The following is a 15229-nucleotide window of genomic DNA, read 5'->3' as shown; positions in this document are numbered from 1 at the left end:
TTTGTGGGAATTCCATGAAACCTGAGACTGGGTGAGCAGCGCAGTATGAGGTTTAGAAAATGTTATTCTTGGTGATGCAGCACATATGAAAACAGCTTTTTCCTCCTGACACTCTGCTTTGCAGGAATAGGGCGGACAGGCCGTAAGTATTTTGGCTCTGTCCCAAAGACCAGTATGCATTCCTCTTAAGATGGCTCTCTGATTTATCTGCACACACTTGTCTGTCACGCTGGGTGAAATCAACACTGGTCGTAGATTTGAGATAGAAAGGCACCGCTGAAATTCTTCTCAGGGACTTTCGGTGTCACATGGAGGCCTGTGGTTGAAAATGATGAGTGATCATGTGCGCCAAGGGGAATCAGGCGACAACCTACTGTAACAACACAAGTGTGTTGATTTGTGACTCCACAGAACAGTGAACAGACAGAACCCCCCCCCCGGGCCTGTTTCCTCTAACTAACACACTTTTCTGGGAAGGAGGAAGCTTAAAGCTTTCATTTATCTTTTGAGAATCTCTCATAACAAAAGAAGAAGTCCAAAGGTTTTACTTTTACGTTACTTTATTAGGAATGAAACTTAAACTTTATTTTATGTCAATGAAAGTGGGAAGTCCTTCTGTAACCTCATTCATGTGATTGTATTTATTATTCCTACCCGTTCTAGTATGGTGATTCATGGAATGACTGTGTTGGTAATACATTATAATTACAATACTAATAATTATTATGTAGCATGTAACATTGTGCTTTACTACACAGAATCAAAAAACATAAAATAAACAACAATGTTAGAGTAAAACAGGAAGATAAGAAAACAGGAACAACTTGATTGAGAAAGCATTTCTAGAAAAATAATTTAATATATTTCAATGTGATATGCACATATGATATTTGGTGAAAAATAATTTCTATTTACGGATATTTACTTGTGAAGGCGGAATCTGTAGGCGAGGCAAAGATAATTGGTGGAGGAAGAATCCTGTATACCTTTTGTACTCAGAGTTGTATTGTCCTTTTCGTCCAATCACTTCTAAGTTTCAAATGGAATGGTCTGTTTTTTGTTTTGACCAGAGAAGGTAGGCTGTTTTAAGGCATCCCACCAGGCCGTTTTGGGCACCCCTCTGTTTGCCAGGCAAACTTAACCACCAGGGGTGACAGCGATGGAAGCAGACAAACGAACTGGTTCAGATATAACTGATCCTACCTGACCTCTGCATTTTTGTTATAAGCTCCACGAGCAGAAATGTGGAAAAACAAGAATAAATATTGGAGATGCTTTTGAAGACGGAGAAAGGATAGAGAGCAGAAAGGTTTCAAGACCGATGCAGAGCTGGCTAAACACTGAAGCTTCAGTGTCAGCGACATGGCAACCCGCTGGCACATCGACTCTAGAGAGGCGGGAGGGGGGCAGTCCTCTCCAATTTTCTGAATTTGGACCGCAGTACCAGTCTAAACGCGACTTGTCAGAGTTACATATTGCTCTTTCAAGTTGCTGGTTGGCCTTAAAACTACAAGCGGCGCATGAACAGAGACCTATAGATATCATTTATTAAATTTCTGATTAACCATTTCCTACTATCCCAGAAAAAAAAAATGGCAGTTAGTCCTAGGCGCTATATCATAGCTGATGGGTTTCAAGATTTGATTTCGATATGCGTTGTGCCGAGAGGATTTATTCTTACAACTTTGGCTATCAGCATTTTGACTTACCAGCAGGTCAAATTTGACAGAGTTTGCATATCCTGTAAAATATCTCAACATTCGTGATAAGACCAAAATAGTCAAGACAGTCATAGTTCTCAGATGATTATGACTTTTCCTCTGAACTACCACATATTTGACATGTAAAGTTTTGAATGACATTGAATGACATAATTCAAGTATCGCACTGGTCCAATACTTTGGTTAATGGCTTAATGTGTGCTAAACAACCATTGATTATGCTTGAGTTTGTGGTTAAAGCACAATTTGTAAATTATAGCATGTTAATAATCAAACAAACAATTTAACATCCTTTAAACTTCATCTTGTTAATATTGTCGTGTGTCATTAACAATTATCTCACTGTACCTTATTACAGCTTTACAGAGCAACTACCTCAAGGCTCTCTGTCTTGTTTTGATCCATATTCCTGATAGAGCAAGACTCACTTCTCTTTCCAGAATTGTTTGTTTGATCCTTCGGGTGTTGCTGTGTCATGCAAACTTATCACGTTCAGGAGGAGATGAGTAAGAGGTCGGAACTTTGGTGGCTCTGCTGGGAGACACAGGGTGTCTGCAGGCTGTCAGAGCGTCTGCTGCTTCGGCCTGATAAATGAAACAAGACGTACATACAGTCATAGGAAATGGTTCCAACTGCAAGGGGAAAAAACAACATAAAATCACCTTACAGCTTCAGGATATTTGTAGTTCATGTTGCCTTTGCTCTGATTGGTGGTTCATCATTCCGAGAATTTCTGAGGGGGTCAGTTTCCTGCACACGAGGCAGCTGCAGGAACCCTGAGACACATACTAAACATTCCCTTTTCGCTGTGTCACCAGCAGCAGACATCACAGGAGACAGGCCTGCCGTCGTGAGTCATTGACAGGGCCACAGAGCAACAGTTCTCAGTGTCAAATATTCACCTTGTTATTGTCAGTGAAGTCAAGTGCTGCATCCCAAGAGAAGTTTGGGTGTGATTGTGATACCATAAACATGATGAGGAGAAGAGAAAAGTATTTAGTCTTTTCACATGTGTTGGATTGTTTCATGGACATACATAAAAGGCTTTTTGAAGAAGTCCACTTTTTTTTTGCATTAATTTCTCCTGCAAACACAGTGCCATCTACAGGCAGAAACTGTACCCTGCACACTGCGTCTTCTGACTAACGTTTCCAAAGATTACTGCTCAAAATCTGCTCTTCAGGGTGACTCGAGGACACAGGGCCGTTATAATTGATTGACAGCGACAAACAGTCTCATGGTGTGCATTCAAAGCCCAACAAGATTCATTTTGTCTGAGCAAACACAGGGCGAGTAATCATCCTTTCATCCTGGAAAACGCTTCTTCAACAGATGGCAGGAGTTATTTCAGGGTAACCCGGCCCACTGCTGAGCAGACCTCTCTCAGTTCAGTGGACTGTCTGTAAGTGGGAAGGATGGTTTATTATCTCTCTGCACTTTTCACACTTAAATTAGACAGAAAAACTCAGCAAAAGAACCATTTGTGAGTGTTGCATTGAGTTATATTGAGTTGAGTTAAATGCATGCAGGTGGGGGTATTATTTCAAAAAATGTCATTTTTTTTCTTTACAAAACCGACTGTTTTTCTTCTTTCTAGACTGAAATGATGACTCGCTGTGGAGCTTTTTTTTTATTTGGATTATTTTTTTTTACTTGAAGTCATTTCTGTTGTTCTGATAATGATGTCTTTGGCAGACATGAACACCAAACAGAGAACAGAAACATGACATGACAGGAGGTTAAGCTTGTAAGATTGTTTTTTTTTTTTTAATAGCATCTACATCTCTGTTTTTTCAGGGTGGACAAGACATTCTCCAAAGCCAGGAGCGTCTGGTGAGTTTCTCTTCTGTTTTCATTTTCATTTAAGAAATGTAGTAGTAAAAATGACAGCATGTCAACACAATAAAAACATGAAATATGATTTTCAGGATTTCATGTTAGTAGAGGAGTATGTTGGATTTAGTGGCATCTAGAGGTGAGGTTGCAGATTGCAGCCATGAATGGCAGATCTCCTCCCCTCCCCTCTCATTCATGGAGGAGAATCAACAATTAGGGGAAAGAGAACTTGCAAAAAAACCAAACAAAAAACACTCTTACTTGTCAGGATGTGATCTGTCCATTCTGGGATACTGTAGAAACATTAGTGTGTTACATGGCAAGGTGCATGGAAGGAAGGTGATCACATACTAATGAATACCTCATAATAAATACTTATAACTCCATCTTTCCATTTTGATCTTTCACTTTGGTCATTTAAATGGAAGTTTACAGACCTTCAAACTTGTAGCCCTTGGAGTTGTTTTCAGTGTCACCAACTCTTACCAACCTTGTGAGTTTTAAATGTGTCAACAAGTCTACCGTGTGCAGTAGAAGTGTGATAAATTAGGCACTGAGAGGTAGCGCAGGCGGGAAGCGAGGGGACAGCAGATTCCCAGTCCAGTGCGGTTTCTCTGCAGTGCTGGCAGGGTTGGAGCTGCTGCTGTGATCGGCACGTGCATGAAGGCAGGGAGTGAGCATGCACACCTCATGCCACTGCAGATAGACCGCTACATTTCTGCACGCTTTAGGTGAGGTGGCATGAGTGTCTGGCCCTCTACCCCCTCTGACTGCAGCAGAACAAACAGAGCCTCGCTGCAGTATCATCACCTCCTTCCCCCTGGAATACAGACACAGGAGCAGCTCTCTTTACAGCCAGGGCCTGCATTACTCAGCAGTAAGTGAGCTTGTTTGCAGAGACTGCAGTCCATCCAGCGGGATACCAGAGCGTCAGACTATAGCAGAATAACAGGAGCTCAGGAAGATAGGAGAGACTCGGGAGCGGAATGAAGATGAAGAGGATGATCTAAAAGAGGCTACAAACCAGCAGAGGAGAAGAAGACGTGTGGGAGTGAAGGTGATGTGACAGGAAGAGAAAGAAGAGAACAGGAGAGTGGGATGTCAAAACAAACTTAGAGTTACATTTGGTTTTGTTACTTGTCAGAGTTAAGCTCTTTTTCCAAGCAAAGGAGGAAGTCAACAAACACTTCTTAATGAATTTGGACGACCCTTACCAATGTGTTAATGGAACTTCAATGAAATAACAAAACGTCCAGCATGGCAGAACTACTTCCAAAAACAAAACCTGCGATATGAGGATGAATCATCAGTGAGAGTGTCATCACAGATTTCAGCTGCTTAAAGAAAGGATTCTTCACTTTTCGAAGCCCATGGGAAATAAGTCAGAATCTTCCTTCGGGAGCTGTACTGTATGTTGGACCGGATGTGACTGGAAGTCAGAGCAGTGACCTTAACATCCCCACTGCAGAAGTTTTAAAGCACAATCCAGCAAAATGCCGTGCTCACCTTTCCGAATTGGAAGGCCGAGAAAATGCTGGTGAGTTTCTTTTTCACCTGCTTGAAAATAGTTTTGATTTAATAAAAGAAAAGAAAAAAATGATAGATTGAATTATAAAGCGCCTTTAAAGGGACCCAAGGAAACTTGACATGTTGTGGAGATCCTCATGACTGCCCTAATTAAACACAACGATTCAATCTACTCATTTTCTTGCATGGATTCCTCAAGAACTCGTGAAAAATGATAAATAAAAACCTGTTTCACTTTACTTAAGAATGATCTGAATCAATCAATCAATCAAGATTTTTTTGTATAAAACTTTGAATTCACTGTAGTGCAATTTAACAGATATGTCGATAACTAGCAGCTATGTATGAAAGAAAAAAACAACTAAATGTTTTAAGCATTACAATAGAACCAACACAATAGTTTTGAATAATAAATCAAGAAGAAATACAGAAAACAGAGAATAGATTATGAATAGTTAAAGTAAACAATGTTAAATTTGTAAGTGTACAGAACCTTTTAAAATGTGAATATAGTCAAATAAGTAAAAAAAAAAAAAAAACACAATGCCTGAAGTTTAAAGTTTGTTGTTCAAAGACTGCATAAAACATGGACCTGACCTCAGTGACGCTTCAAAACGCTGAAGAGGTGTTTGAGGCAGAATGATGACAGTCGCCATATTGGAAACGCTGACTCTTCTTAACATTGGCAAAAGAGGCGGAGCTGAGGATTTGAACCTCCTTGCAAATAACGACAACGCACCTGCCTATCAGTTAACTCAGCCACGCTGTAATAATGCAAAAGAATGAATAACTCCTATCGAAATTAAAAAAAATAACCCTCAAACAGGTTTTTACCAATAGAGAAGAGAGCTATCTACACTGAAACCACCAGGCTGTAAACATGTTTACTTCTTCTGTAGAAATGGGCTTTTTAACAGGACCTTATGTGGAATCTTTGGCTTTTGGAGCCAGCCTCAAGTGGACACTCGGGGAACTGCAGTAATTTGAAATTCCACATTTGGCTTCATTTTTCAACACTGGGGCTTGCTGCTGGATATCAACCAACACTTTCAAATGTTCTCAGATCGTCAGGCAATCTGTTCCAATTGTTCAGCCCTGCTCTGCCAAAAGTTTTTGTCTTCAACTTCAGAACAACTAAAAGACTCATGGAGGACATCCGAGACCTAGGGGAGGCCTTTAAAAATCGGCGTAATGTGTTCTCTGCTTCAAGTGCTGCTGAGCTGCAGAGTTCTGGATCATTGCGGCTGATTTATAACTTTTTTGTTCAGAGCAGAGACAGAAGAACATTAGTACGTTCTAGACTGCTGGATATAAAGCGCGCATTTATCTCTCTGTGTCGCTCAGAGGAGGAAGTGATGGAGCTTTAGCAATATTTGTGAGATGATTAAAAGCAAATTTGCACTGCACAAACGCCCTTAACTACTATTTCTGAGTCAAGGATGACATTTCGTTTTCTTACCGGCTCACTAGAAATCCTTGTTAATTCTGTTTTATGGCCAGTTTCTCTTGCTGATAATTTCTGGACCGTTAACTAAAATGTCCCACTTTTGCATTCATACTTTTCCCCATTATAGAGAGATCGTAACATCTTAGAACATTGTGACACTGAATATTTTTTTTTTTTTCATGCGGGAAGTGTTCAGTTTATATGCTTCGTCTCTTAGTGGATTAAATGTTAATGACCGTCTTCCGTTTGGTCATTGTTGGTCATATACAGTAAACAAGATGATCCTCGAGCCCTGTGTCCGCACTCTCTGAGGGGAGGCCTGTAATTGGTTGTAATCCTGTCATGCTAAGCCCCCCTGATGCGAGGAAGTGGGAGAGAAGGGTTAGTGATAATGGCTACATGGGATGTTGTGTAAGAGCCTGTATACGTACATATATCCAGACGCCTCTGTCCTTGAAACATGATGGATTACTGTGTCATGCTGTCCATTGTATTACATCCTGGCCATCCTTTAATCCTGCTGCTTCAGCCATGCTTCATATCACCGTCATGCAGGAAAGCTCTGCACTTTCTTTTTTCTTTCTGGGCTTTTCTACCTTTATTAAGAGGGGGCAGTGGATACTGTCAGGAGTCAAGGAGAGAGAGAACAGCAGGAGGGAAAGCAGCCACGGGTCAGACCTGAACCAGGGCTGCCCACCTCAAGGACCACAGCCTCTGTACATGGGGTGTGCCAAATAACCACTAGGCCACCGGCTCTGCACTTTCCATACACATTCAAGTGTTAATTTTGTTAGCCTTCCAGAATTTATTCTATAAAACCATCTAACTAAATGTGTTTCTTTCAAAGTATCTGTTCGATGTAAACCTTCATTTCTCTCTGTATCGAGCTTGTTTAAGAGTGGTTTGTCTTCTCTTGGATGCAGCCGTGCAGATTAATGTTAGCGCAGCGTTTTAATGTCAGATGGCTAATTTCACAATCATTTATTGAAAGTAGAAAGTTTGTCCGTGTTCCCCCTTGAATCTCAATTCAACATATTCACTGAAGAGAGGATTTTTTAAAATGACGAGCAGTTCGGTAACCAATCATAAGCCAAGATGAAACTTTTTTTTTCTAATTTATTTATTTATGGAATTAAAACGGTGCACATTAATAGAATAGAATATAATTACTTTATTGATCCCAAACTGGGAAATTGTGGCGTTACAGCAGCTGGTTTAAACACAATATAATATTAAATACAAAGTAAATAAGTACTAAAAATATAAAAACTAAGAATGGGAATATATACAACCAGGATTTAACTTAGCATTACTAGTCTTAAATATGAAATATTAAATGTAAATGTGCAAAAACAGAGTTGTAAATGGACAGTATTGACATATACTTAATTAATCAACATATCAGCAAATAGCATCTTTTAAATATGTAGGAAGCAAGCTTAATTTCATCTGAAGTCCGATAAGGCAGGACTTAAAGGCAAACTACAGACGTGTGATGTGAAAACCTAAAACTTAAAACCTCCGAAACACGCACACAGAGACGTATTGTGTCCAGTAGTTAAACTTTGGAAATGTTAAATGTTTGGATAATCGTAGTTTTGGGATGTTTCACTGAGGGAGAGGGATCAGATATATACATTTTTTTCTCGTCTCAAGTTTATTTGGAAACTCTTGAGAATCTGGTTTTATTACCAAGTAGGATAAAAAAACACTTTCAAGTCATTTGTCCTGATGTTTTTGGTGCAAAAAAATTAACATATGAATACTATGATACACAGCAGCTCTCCTACTCTTAAAGAAGGTCAAATACACAATGAAATTATAGATGTTTTGGCGTTATGAAAGAGCTGTTTGTGTTGGTTTTGGTTTTTCCTTTGACTTCTAATGGTGCAGTCTTCAGAGTCCTATGATAATCTAAACAAAATTAATAGTTAATTTGTCCTGAAGGGGGAGCTACTGGATACTTCTGAATCTGAAAAATCTTTTCTTCATGCGGCATTGAAAGTGAAATATAGTGCATATATACCAGATATTGTTTTGCTGAATAGGACTGGAATAGGAATGGTGTTCTAAAATGGATTGTTTCATCTCTGCTGAATGACCTTGTGCTTTTATTCCAAATCTTATGAAGCGGTTCATCATTCTGTTTTTATGATGCTTTCTATATTCTGGGGATTATTTGTCCAGCTTGTGCCTATAAACACATACGAGGTGTCGCTGTAAACACTCCTCTGTCTGTGTGCACTGATTTCCCGTGAGATGTCACTCTGCATCCTCCTCTGTGTGTGTGCGCGCGTCTCCTCTGCACATGCGCTCGCCGCTGCACTTTGAAGCCCGGGTCGGGTGTCAGTTTGCTTGTGCACGCTCATCTGTGTGTGTCAGGCACAGCGGACATAGTGGGAGAGCGAACTGTCAAGCCCAATCAGACGGCACCGTCTCTGTGAGTCTCCTGCTGTCTGACCAAATATAGCACCAAAGTGACAAGCTCGCCTCTGGTTCTAACCGTCTTATTAATCCAAATCCTGATATGTCAGACACCATCCAGGACCAGCACTAGATGTCTTAAAGAAATACATAAAGCTCGGATGACAGCAGGCTGGTGAAGGTTGAGATGAGTGTCAGGCTGCTCTAACAGGACACATCCTTTGAACTTATCTGATCCTTGAAGCTTTTTTAAGAGGCAAACTCGTTCTGTCGGATTTTTTTTAAGGTTTGGCTTCTGACTATCTCTAACAACTGCAGTTTCATCTGCAAGGCTTCAGGTATTTATCAGTCAGCCGTTTCTTTCTTGAATATCCCTGAGTAAACATTTGAGGATTTGTATGTCTCATCGACTGTTTAATTTAACATAGAATGAAATGTAACTGTTATATTGCCAGCGCATAATATTTGTAAAGCTCACAAAACCAACTCTGTAAAATACAATTATCTTGGGCTCTCATGTGAGAGAAATCTTATAAATCCTATCTTAAATAATCAACCATCAAATGACACGTGTTTTTTTTTTTTTTCACTTTTACAAACAGCATTCTTTAGAGATGCCAGATCAGATGTTTCCTTAAGCCGAGCTAACAAGCTGCTGGCTGGTTCTTTAAGAGAAGGGTTTCAATCTTTAGCAAAACATGAAGTCTAATAAACTATTCCTCTATCAAAAACTCACAAGTTTTGTTAGCTTGAACACATTTGAGCTTGTTGACAATTGGTAACTATTTAATGTCAATCAGGTAGTTAACCACAGAATGAGATCCTGTTCATGGTGGTCGCTGACTGGAGCTGTTTATTTATAAGACTAGAGAACTCCAGGGTCATGAGTAACTTCCCTCTTGCTCACCTTAGCAGCATGAAATAAAAATATTCAACAAATACCCCGATAAACATACACAGGCTGACACACACATATCAATGTATGACAAACACTGAACAAGCTATCGTGCAGTGAGGACAGATACTTATACCTGTTGTTAAATGCTGAAATTACACCAAAGTTCACTCACAGACGAAGCTTGAGCTAAGTCTTCTTGTGCAGCCTGTCACGATGCACCACACAGCAGTCATATCTGTAAGATGTTTGCATGAAAAAGAACATCACAAACAAGGCAGAAAGGTTCATTTCACTGACGTATACTGAGGAGACACGTAGCAGCCAGCGAGCTGTTACTCAATGTGGAAACCCCCTCGAATGTAATTTGAAGCTTTTAAATTGTGATGTTGGAGTTTTTTCTTCTTCGGATGTCATGAATAGAGAAATAAGTTATGGAAACACAACCAACTTTGTCCCCAGAGTGTTAACATGTTGAATTCTGCTTTAAAGTTGGGCTTTTTAAAATATAGGGCCTGCTGGGGATTTACTCACTGTTGGAGCCAGCACTGTGTGGCCACTTGAGGAACTGCAGTTTTTGGCACTTTCAGGTCATCTTTTCATATCCTAGAGACTAGTGCTTAGTAAAAGCTTGGTTTATTGACATCTATCATGCTGGGCAACTCCAGTAATCCAGTTTGAGAAAGAAGGCTCTCTATTACATGTTTTTTTTTTTTTCTGGTGAAGTTTCTCCCACTTGTAAATATTTTCTTTCTGCAGAGTTCTGCAGCGATCCTTTTTCCGTGGCTTTACCCATCTTGACTGACAGGAGGGATGTACACTTCAGGAATCAAGCTGTGTGAAGCTAAATGTCACTGAATACACAAGTTGCCCTCAAACCAAACACAAAAGAGCTGAAACGATCCCACTGTGACCCTCTGCTGTTGAAAAGGCACATCTGCATGAGTATGATTTCCCCTGGGGGTGTGTTTCCACATAAATCTGGACAGTCACATTGTGGGAGATAAGCTAGCTTGAAATCTGGACCTATTGGTGGACGGAACGTGCTTTATTCAAAAACACCTGCTGTACCTGGCCGTTTAATGCATACTGAATATGGCCAGCTGTCAGGGGACGTGTGGGCTCTGGAGAAGCCATCAAAGAGTCTCCTCACGCATTAGATCATACAGATATTTCATTATTTATAAATCCAGGCATGCCGTGTTTTATTGTACAGTCAGTTTGTTATTTTCTATTCTTGTCATGAATACAGGAGTATATCAGGAAATCTACTTTCACCTTGAAGCAAAAACAGAAAGTCTGCTCCAGTATCTCGATAAGAAGTACTATACATGATTTCCATATCCGTCTGTTTGTATAACAAGCCTTTTAGAGGTACAGCTCCCATGGGAACAAAAAGCTACTCAGACTTATCTGTGTTTTAAATTGATTTCCAATGTTTGCTTAAGTCTGATATTGTCAGAGGGGGAACTTCTACAGCCATGAGATAAAAGGTTTTTCTTAACTTTCTTCACACACAGAATAGTAAACATAGAAAAAGCTGACACATATTAAATAATGCATACATTTAATTCATGTTGCTGAGCTTACACCAAAACAAAAACATTTCTGAATGGAAATCAGATCCTGTTGTCTGCCGAAGATTGCCTCTGAGGCTCAAAGTGCAGCCACACACACACACACACACACACACACACACACACACACACACACACACACACACAAGACAAGCGACTGGTACGAGCACCGCTGAGAGAAATGGTTTCACACCAGAGACAATCATCTTCCCATTTGTTTGAGTGCTGCAGGTCAGTCTGAGGTGGGATGGGGAGGATGGTCCTGACAACAGGGCAATTCCAGCCTCTATTTGTGCGGTAATTCATTCCACATGGGCTCCTCACATCTCTGATGGTAGGCCAGGGAGCAGGTGTTGTTTCTTTTTGATGACTTTAAAAGAATCCAAGAGGGAGGTTACCGGCAGTTCACAATATCAGAGCTCTTCAGTGTCATCACAGTAATGTGGGATGACGCAGTGGAAACAGGATCACTGAGCAGCACTGCTGGCTGTGTTGAAGTCTGACCTCTGACGTTCATTTTCACACGCACAGCTCACTGTGAAAGTGTAAGTTGTGTTTGGGGATCATCAGTGATTATAAATTAATTGAGGTCAAACCTCTGGTTCACTGATTAGATACTGATACGGATTTGAAGTATTGGGGTCATAGTACTCAGAGACAATGAGAATATCTGTTAGGATTTATTTTTATCTATTATCAAGACTATTTGAACCCATACACCTAATCCACTGCTTTGATTGAATCGGAAATATATTTCTGTTTCCATGACAATGGTTACACCAAAAAGGGACTTGTTGAATTTGTGATCACCTGGACTTTTACTCAGGCCCAACTTAGAGGTTTATGTTATTAATCATTCTAAGAATAATTAAAATATTGCTGTGAAATCTGGCACGTTCATTCACGAGGCGAGGATAAACTTAAGTGATCGTTTAATTAACTCACGCCTTGCCTTAGTAGGTTTGCATTTTTTGTTTTTAATTGAGTGTCTCCACATGTTCTTTTTGATAAAACTTTACGGCTCAATCCTAACTTTCACCTTAAACTGTTGTCGATTCAATTTGAAACAGATTTATGACCAATTCCCTGGAAATCTGTTGGCATTCCCGTGCTTCTTTTTGTGCAGAGTGCCAATAAGAAAATGATAACAAGCAAAACGTAGATGAAAAATATTCTTTTAAATATTTATTTTTTTGGCTTTTTGTGCCTTTTTTAATTGAGAGATAGGACAGTGGATAGAGCTGGAAATCAGGGAGAGAGAGAGAGAGAGGGGAATGACATGCAGGGAAAGGAGCCACAGGCTGGATTTGAGCCTGGGCCGCCCGCCTGGAAGACTACAGCCTCCATACGTGGGGCACGCGCACTAACCACTGCGCCACCAGCGCCCTGTGAAAAATATTCTCAAGTTTACAACTACCAAACATCAGCAAGTTAGCACTAGCATACTGACATTAACATTTGCATTAATACAGCATCATACCTCGAATCAATAAATTCTTAGTATATAGTATAAAAGTAATGCAGGTCATAGTTTTTATCATAGCATGCATCTTTATTTATTTAATGGCCCCTATGTTGTAGCCCAATTACCCAGCTAGACAAACTAGACACATAAAAAACACTGCATGATTATAAGTGAAGTCACAATCACAGTCTCAGTGGGTTTAGATTTACTTTGGAGGAGTCATGGTGGGGATGTGAAGTTTCTGCAAAAGTAGGAAGCAGTTGGTGCTGCTCCTTTGCCTCGCAAACATTCGGAGAGCTTGATTAACACTGGATTTGTTTATTGATGAGAGGAGGTTTGAACAAATGTAAAAGCAGCAGGAGGACAACCTTCAGGCCCCCTTGATAAAACACTTTGATTTCCAGGTCTTCATTCACTGAACAATGACTACAACTTAAACGATTATATAACATTATCAAGTAGAATAAACAAAGTGTTTGCATGCCTATATTATTATAGGAAATGCATTCGCTGAAATGAGGCATTGGTCATTAAACATCTCATGAACTAATTCTGTTTGTCTGCCAACTGTTGTGTTACTGTCCTGTTGTCTGCTTCGCTCCTGAGATCGACCCCGACTAAGACAATCAATAGTTTTGCATTAATAACCATCATTCATATTTCAAACCAGCGATCATCTTCTCTGCTGCTAACCTCTGACATTTCCCTGTATTTGAGTCTCTTATTGTAGTCCTAAACCGTTGGTCACAACTTTGGACCCCCATTGGAAACAGTCTTTCTCACACACATTATACATATGACTTTCTGATCTGATTGCTGGGATTAATTTGGGTCAACAAAAAGCACCAGCTTCAATCAGAAAGAACCTTTACTCTTATTGGAATCAATTGGAATAGATTTTGGATGCATGGAAAGCACTGAACCCAGATGCTGTAGAATTATAGGCTCCAGCTCGCTTAAACCGGATCGTTAGCTCTTTTTTTGTATCATTGTCATACTCACCTTGGTTGAGGAATAGCACCAAAAATCAGAAAGTGAGAGAGGCGAAGAGAGGTTGAGATATGGTGAAATTTCAGGACTGCAGCAATTCTCTGGGGATAAGCATGGGGGGGTAGGGTGGGGGGGGGGGTAGGGGGGGGGGCAGTCGAGGGGAGAGACCACAGGCCATTTCACCCGGATAATGGGATGGGAATCCCTGGCAGCGGGGGCTGGTCGGAAGGGATTTACTCTGTGATTCTGCAGAGGACACAGGAACTGGCAGGATAATATTATTTTTAAACAAACCGTCTTCTTTCACAGGAGATAAAAATAAACCTCCTGATGGCTCATGATTTCTCTTCTGCTTCAGCTGTTATTCAATATTTTGGCAGCATTCAAAAGGTGTTGAGGTCCAAGACAGACAATGTGCCGTAATTTCATTTCCTTTTTACTTGAATGGAATCAGATGCAATAATCTGTAGGAAAGCAGAGCTCAACACGGGAAATCTGTCTGCTCTTATCTGATTATGTGTTTTTATCCATAAATGCTATTGACAAAAGCTCTCACAGACAACCCCACACTGAGCTCTTCCCAAAAAATAGAACATCTGCAGTCTTTGCTCGAGGGTTTAAAAGAGAGATAGAGAGACATGTCCCCTTACAGCGGAGCGCCTCCACAAATTACTGCTAATCTGGTCAAAATCGAAGTTTGGTCCAGCGATATAATAGAGGGTTTTTTTTAGCAGTCGGCTTTGGACAGTGAGAGGATTATTTGTTTTGTTTATCACAAAACACAGCTCTTAATGGAGAACAGTATGATGACTGTGCTTTAATCCCTTGTTATCTCTTCATGTCTGACACATACAACATGCACACGCACACACACACACACACACACACTGTAGTCTGAGGTTATTCGCTGAGGAGCTGTCTAAGAGAAGGACAGATGAGATGACACTTTCCCTGCACACAATGTTATTTAGCTGGGATTTAAGCAGGAAAAGGCTCTGCCGGTGACATTAGTCACAGGTCTGCTGGGAGCTGCGATTTGAAGCTTAGAGAAGGGAACGCGCATGTTCACTGGGGATTCAATAAGCGTCATTACAGTAATTAAAAACCTTTCCACACATGCTTTTTCATCCGACACAATGAAAGTACAGTATTCGATTTGTTTGAAAAAGGGTCAAATATGAACCTTTCTCTTTCACTGTTGCTGTAATACCATTTCTGCCTCTTGACAGCATGACTGTAAAGATCAGTAGATCCAGAAACTCCAATATGTAGTGTTTAAGTTCAAAGTCCCTCCGTCTGTATTTCTTTTGTAGTTAGTTACATATATATATTAATTTTCTCCTTCCT

The 15229-nt window shown here is 40.3% G+C and overlaps 1 protein-coding gene across 9 annotated transcripts in view; it reads left to right on the top strand.

Moving 5' to 3' along the window:
* The window catches only part of rap1gapa (RAP1 GTPase activating protein a), a 52948-nt gene that overhangs the window by 7504 nt on the left and 30215 nt on the right, over nucleotides 1–15229 (top strand). For 7 of the 9 annotated variants that reach the window (XM_061057701.1, XM_061057702.1, XM_061057708.1 and 4 more), the window contains exon 2: nucleotides 3519–3554. In XM_061057701.1, coding sequence (XP_060913684.1) covers nucleotides 3519–3554 — 36 coding nt within the window. Of the gene's footprint in view, nucleotides 1–3518; nucleotides 3555–4286; nucleotides 5095–15229 lie in introns of those variants that run through there. The other 2 variants (XM_061057703.1, XM_061057705.1) reach the window with 2 other exon arrangements.

The sequence above is a fragment of the Labrus mixtus genome, chromosome 15 (genome assembly GCF_963584025.1).
Source record: "Labrus mixtus chromosome 15, fLabMix1.1, whole genome shotgun sequence".
NCBI lineage: Eukaryota > Metazoa > Chordata > Actinopteri > Labriformes > Labridae > Labrus > Labrus mixtus.
The sequence above is the reverse complement of the archived record's forward strand: the minus strand, read 5'-3'. Positions and strand labels throughout refer to the sequence as shown.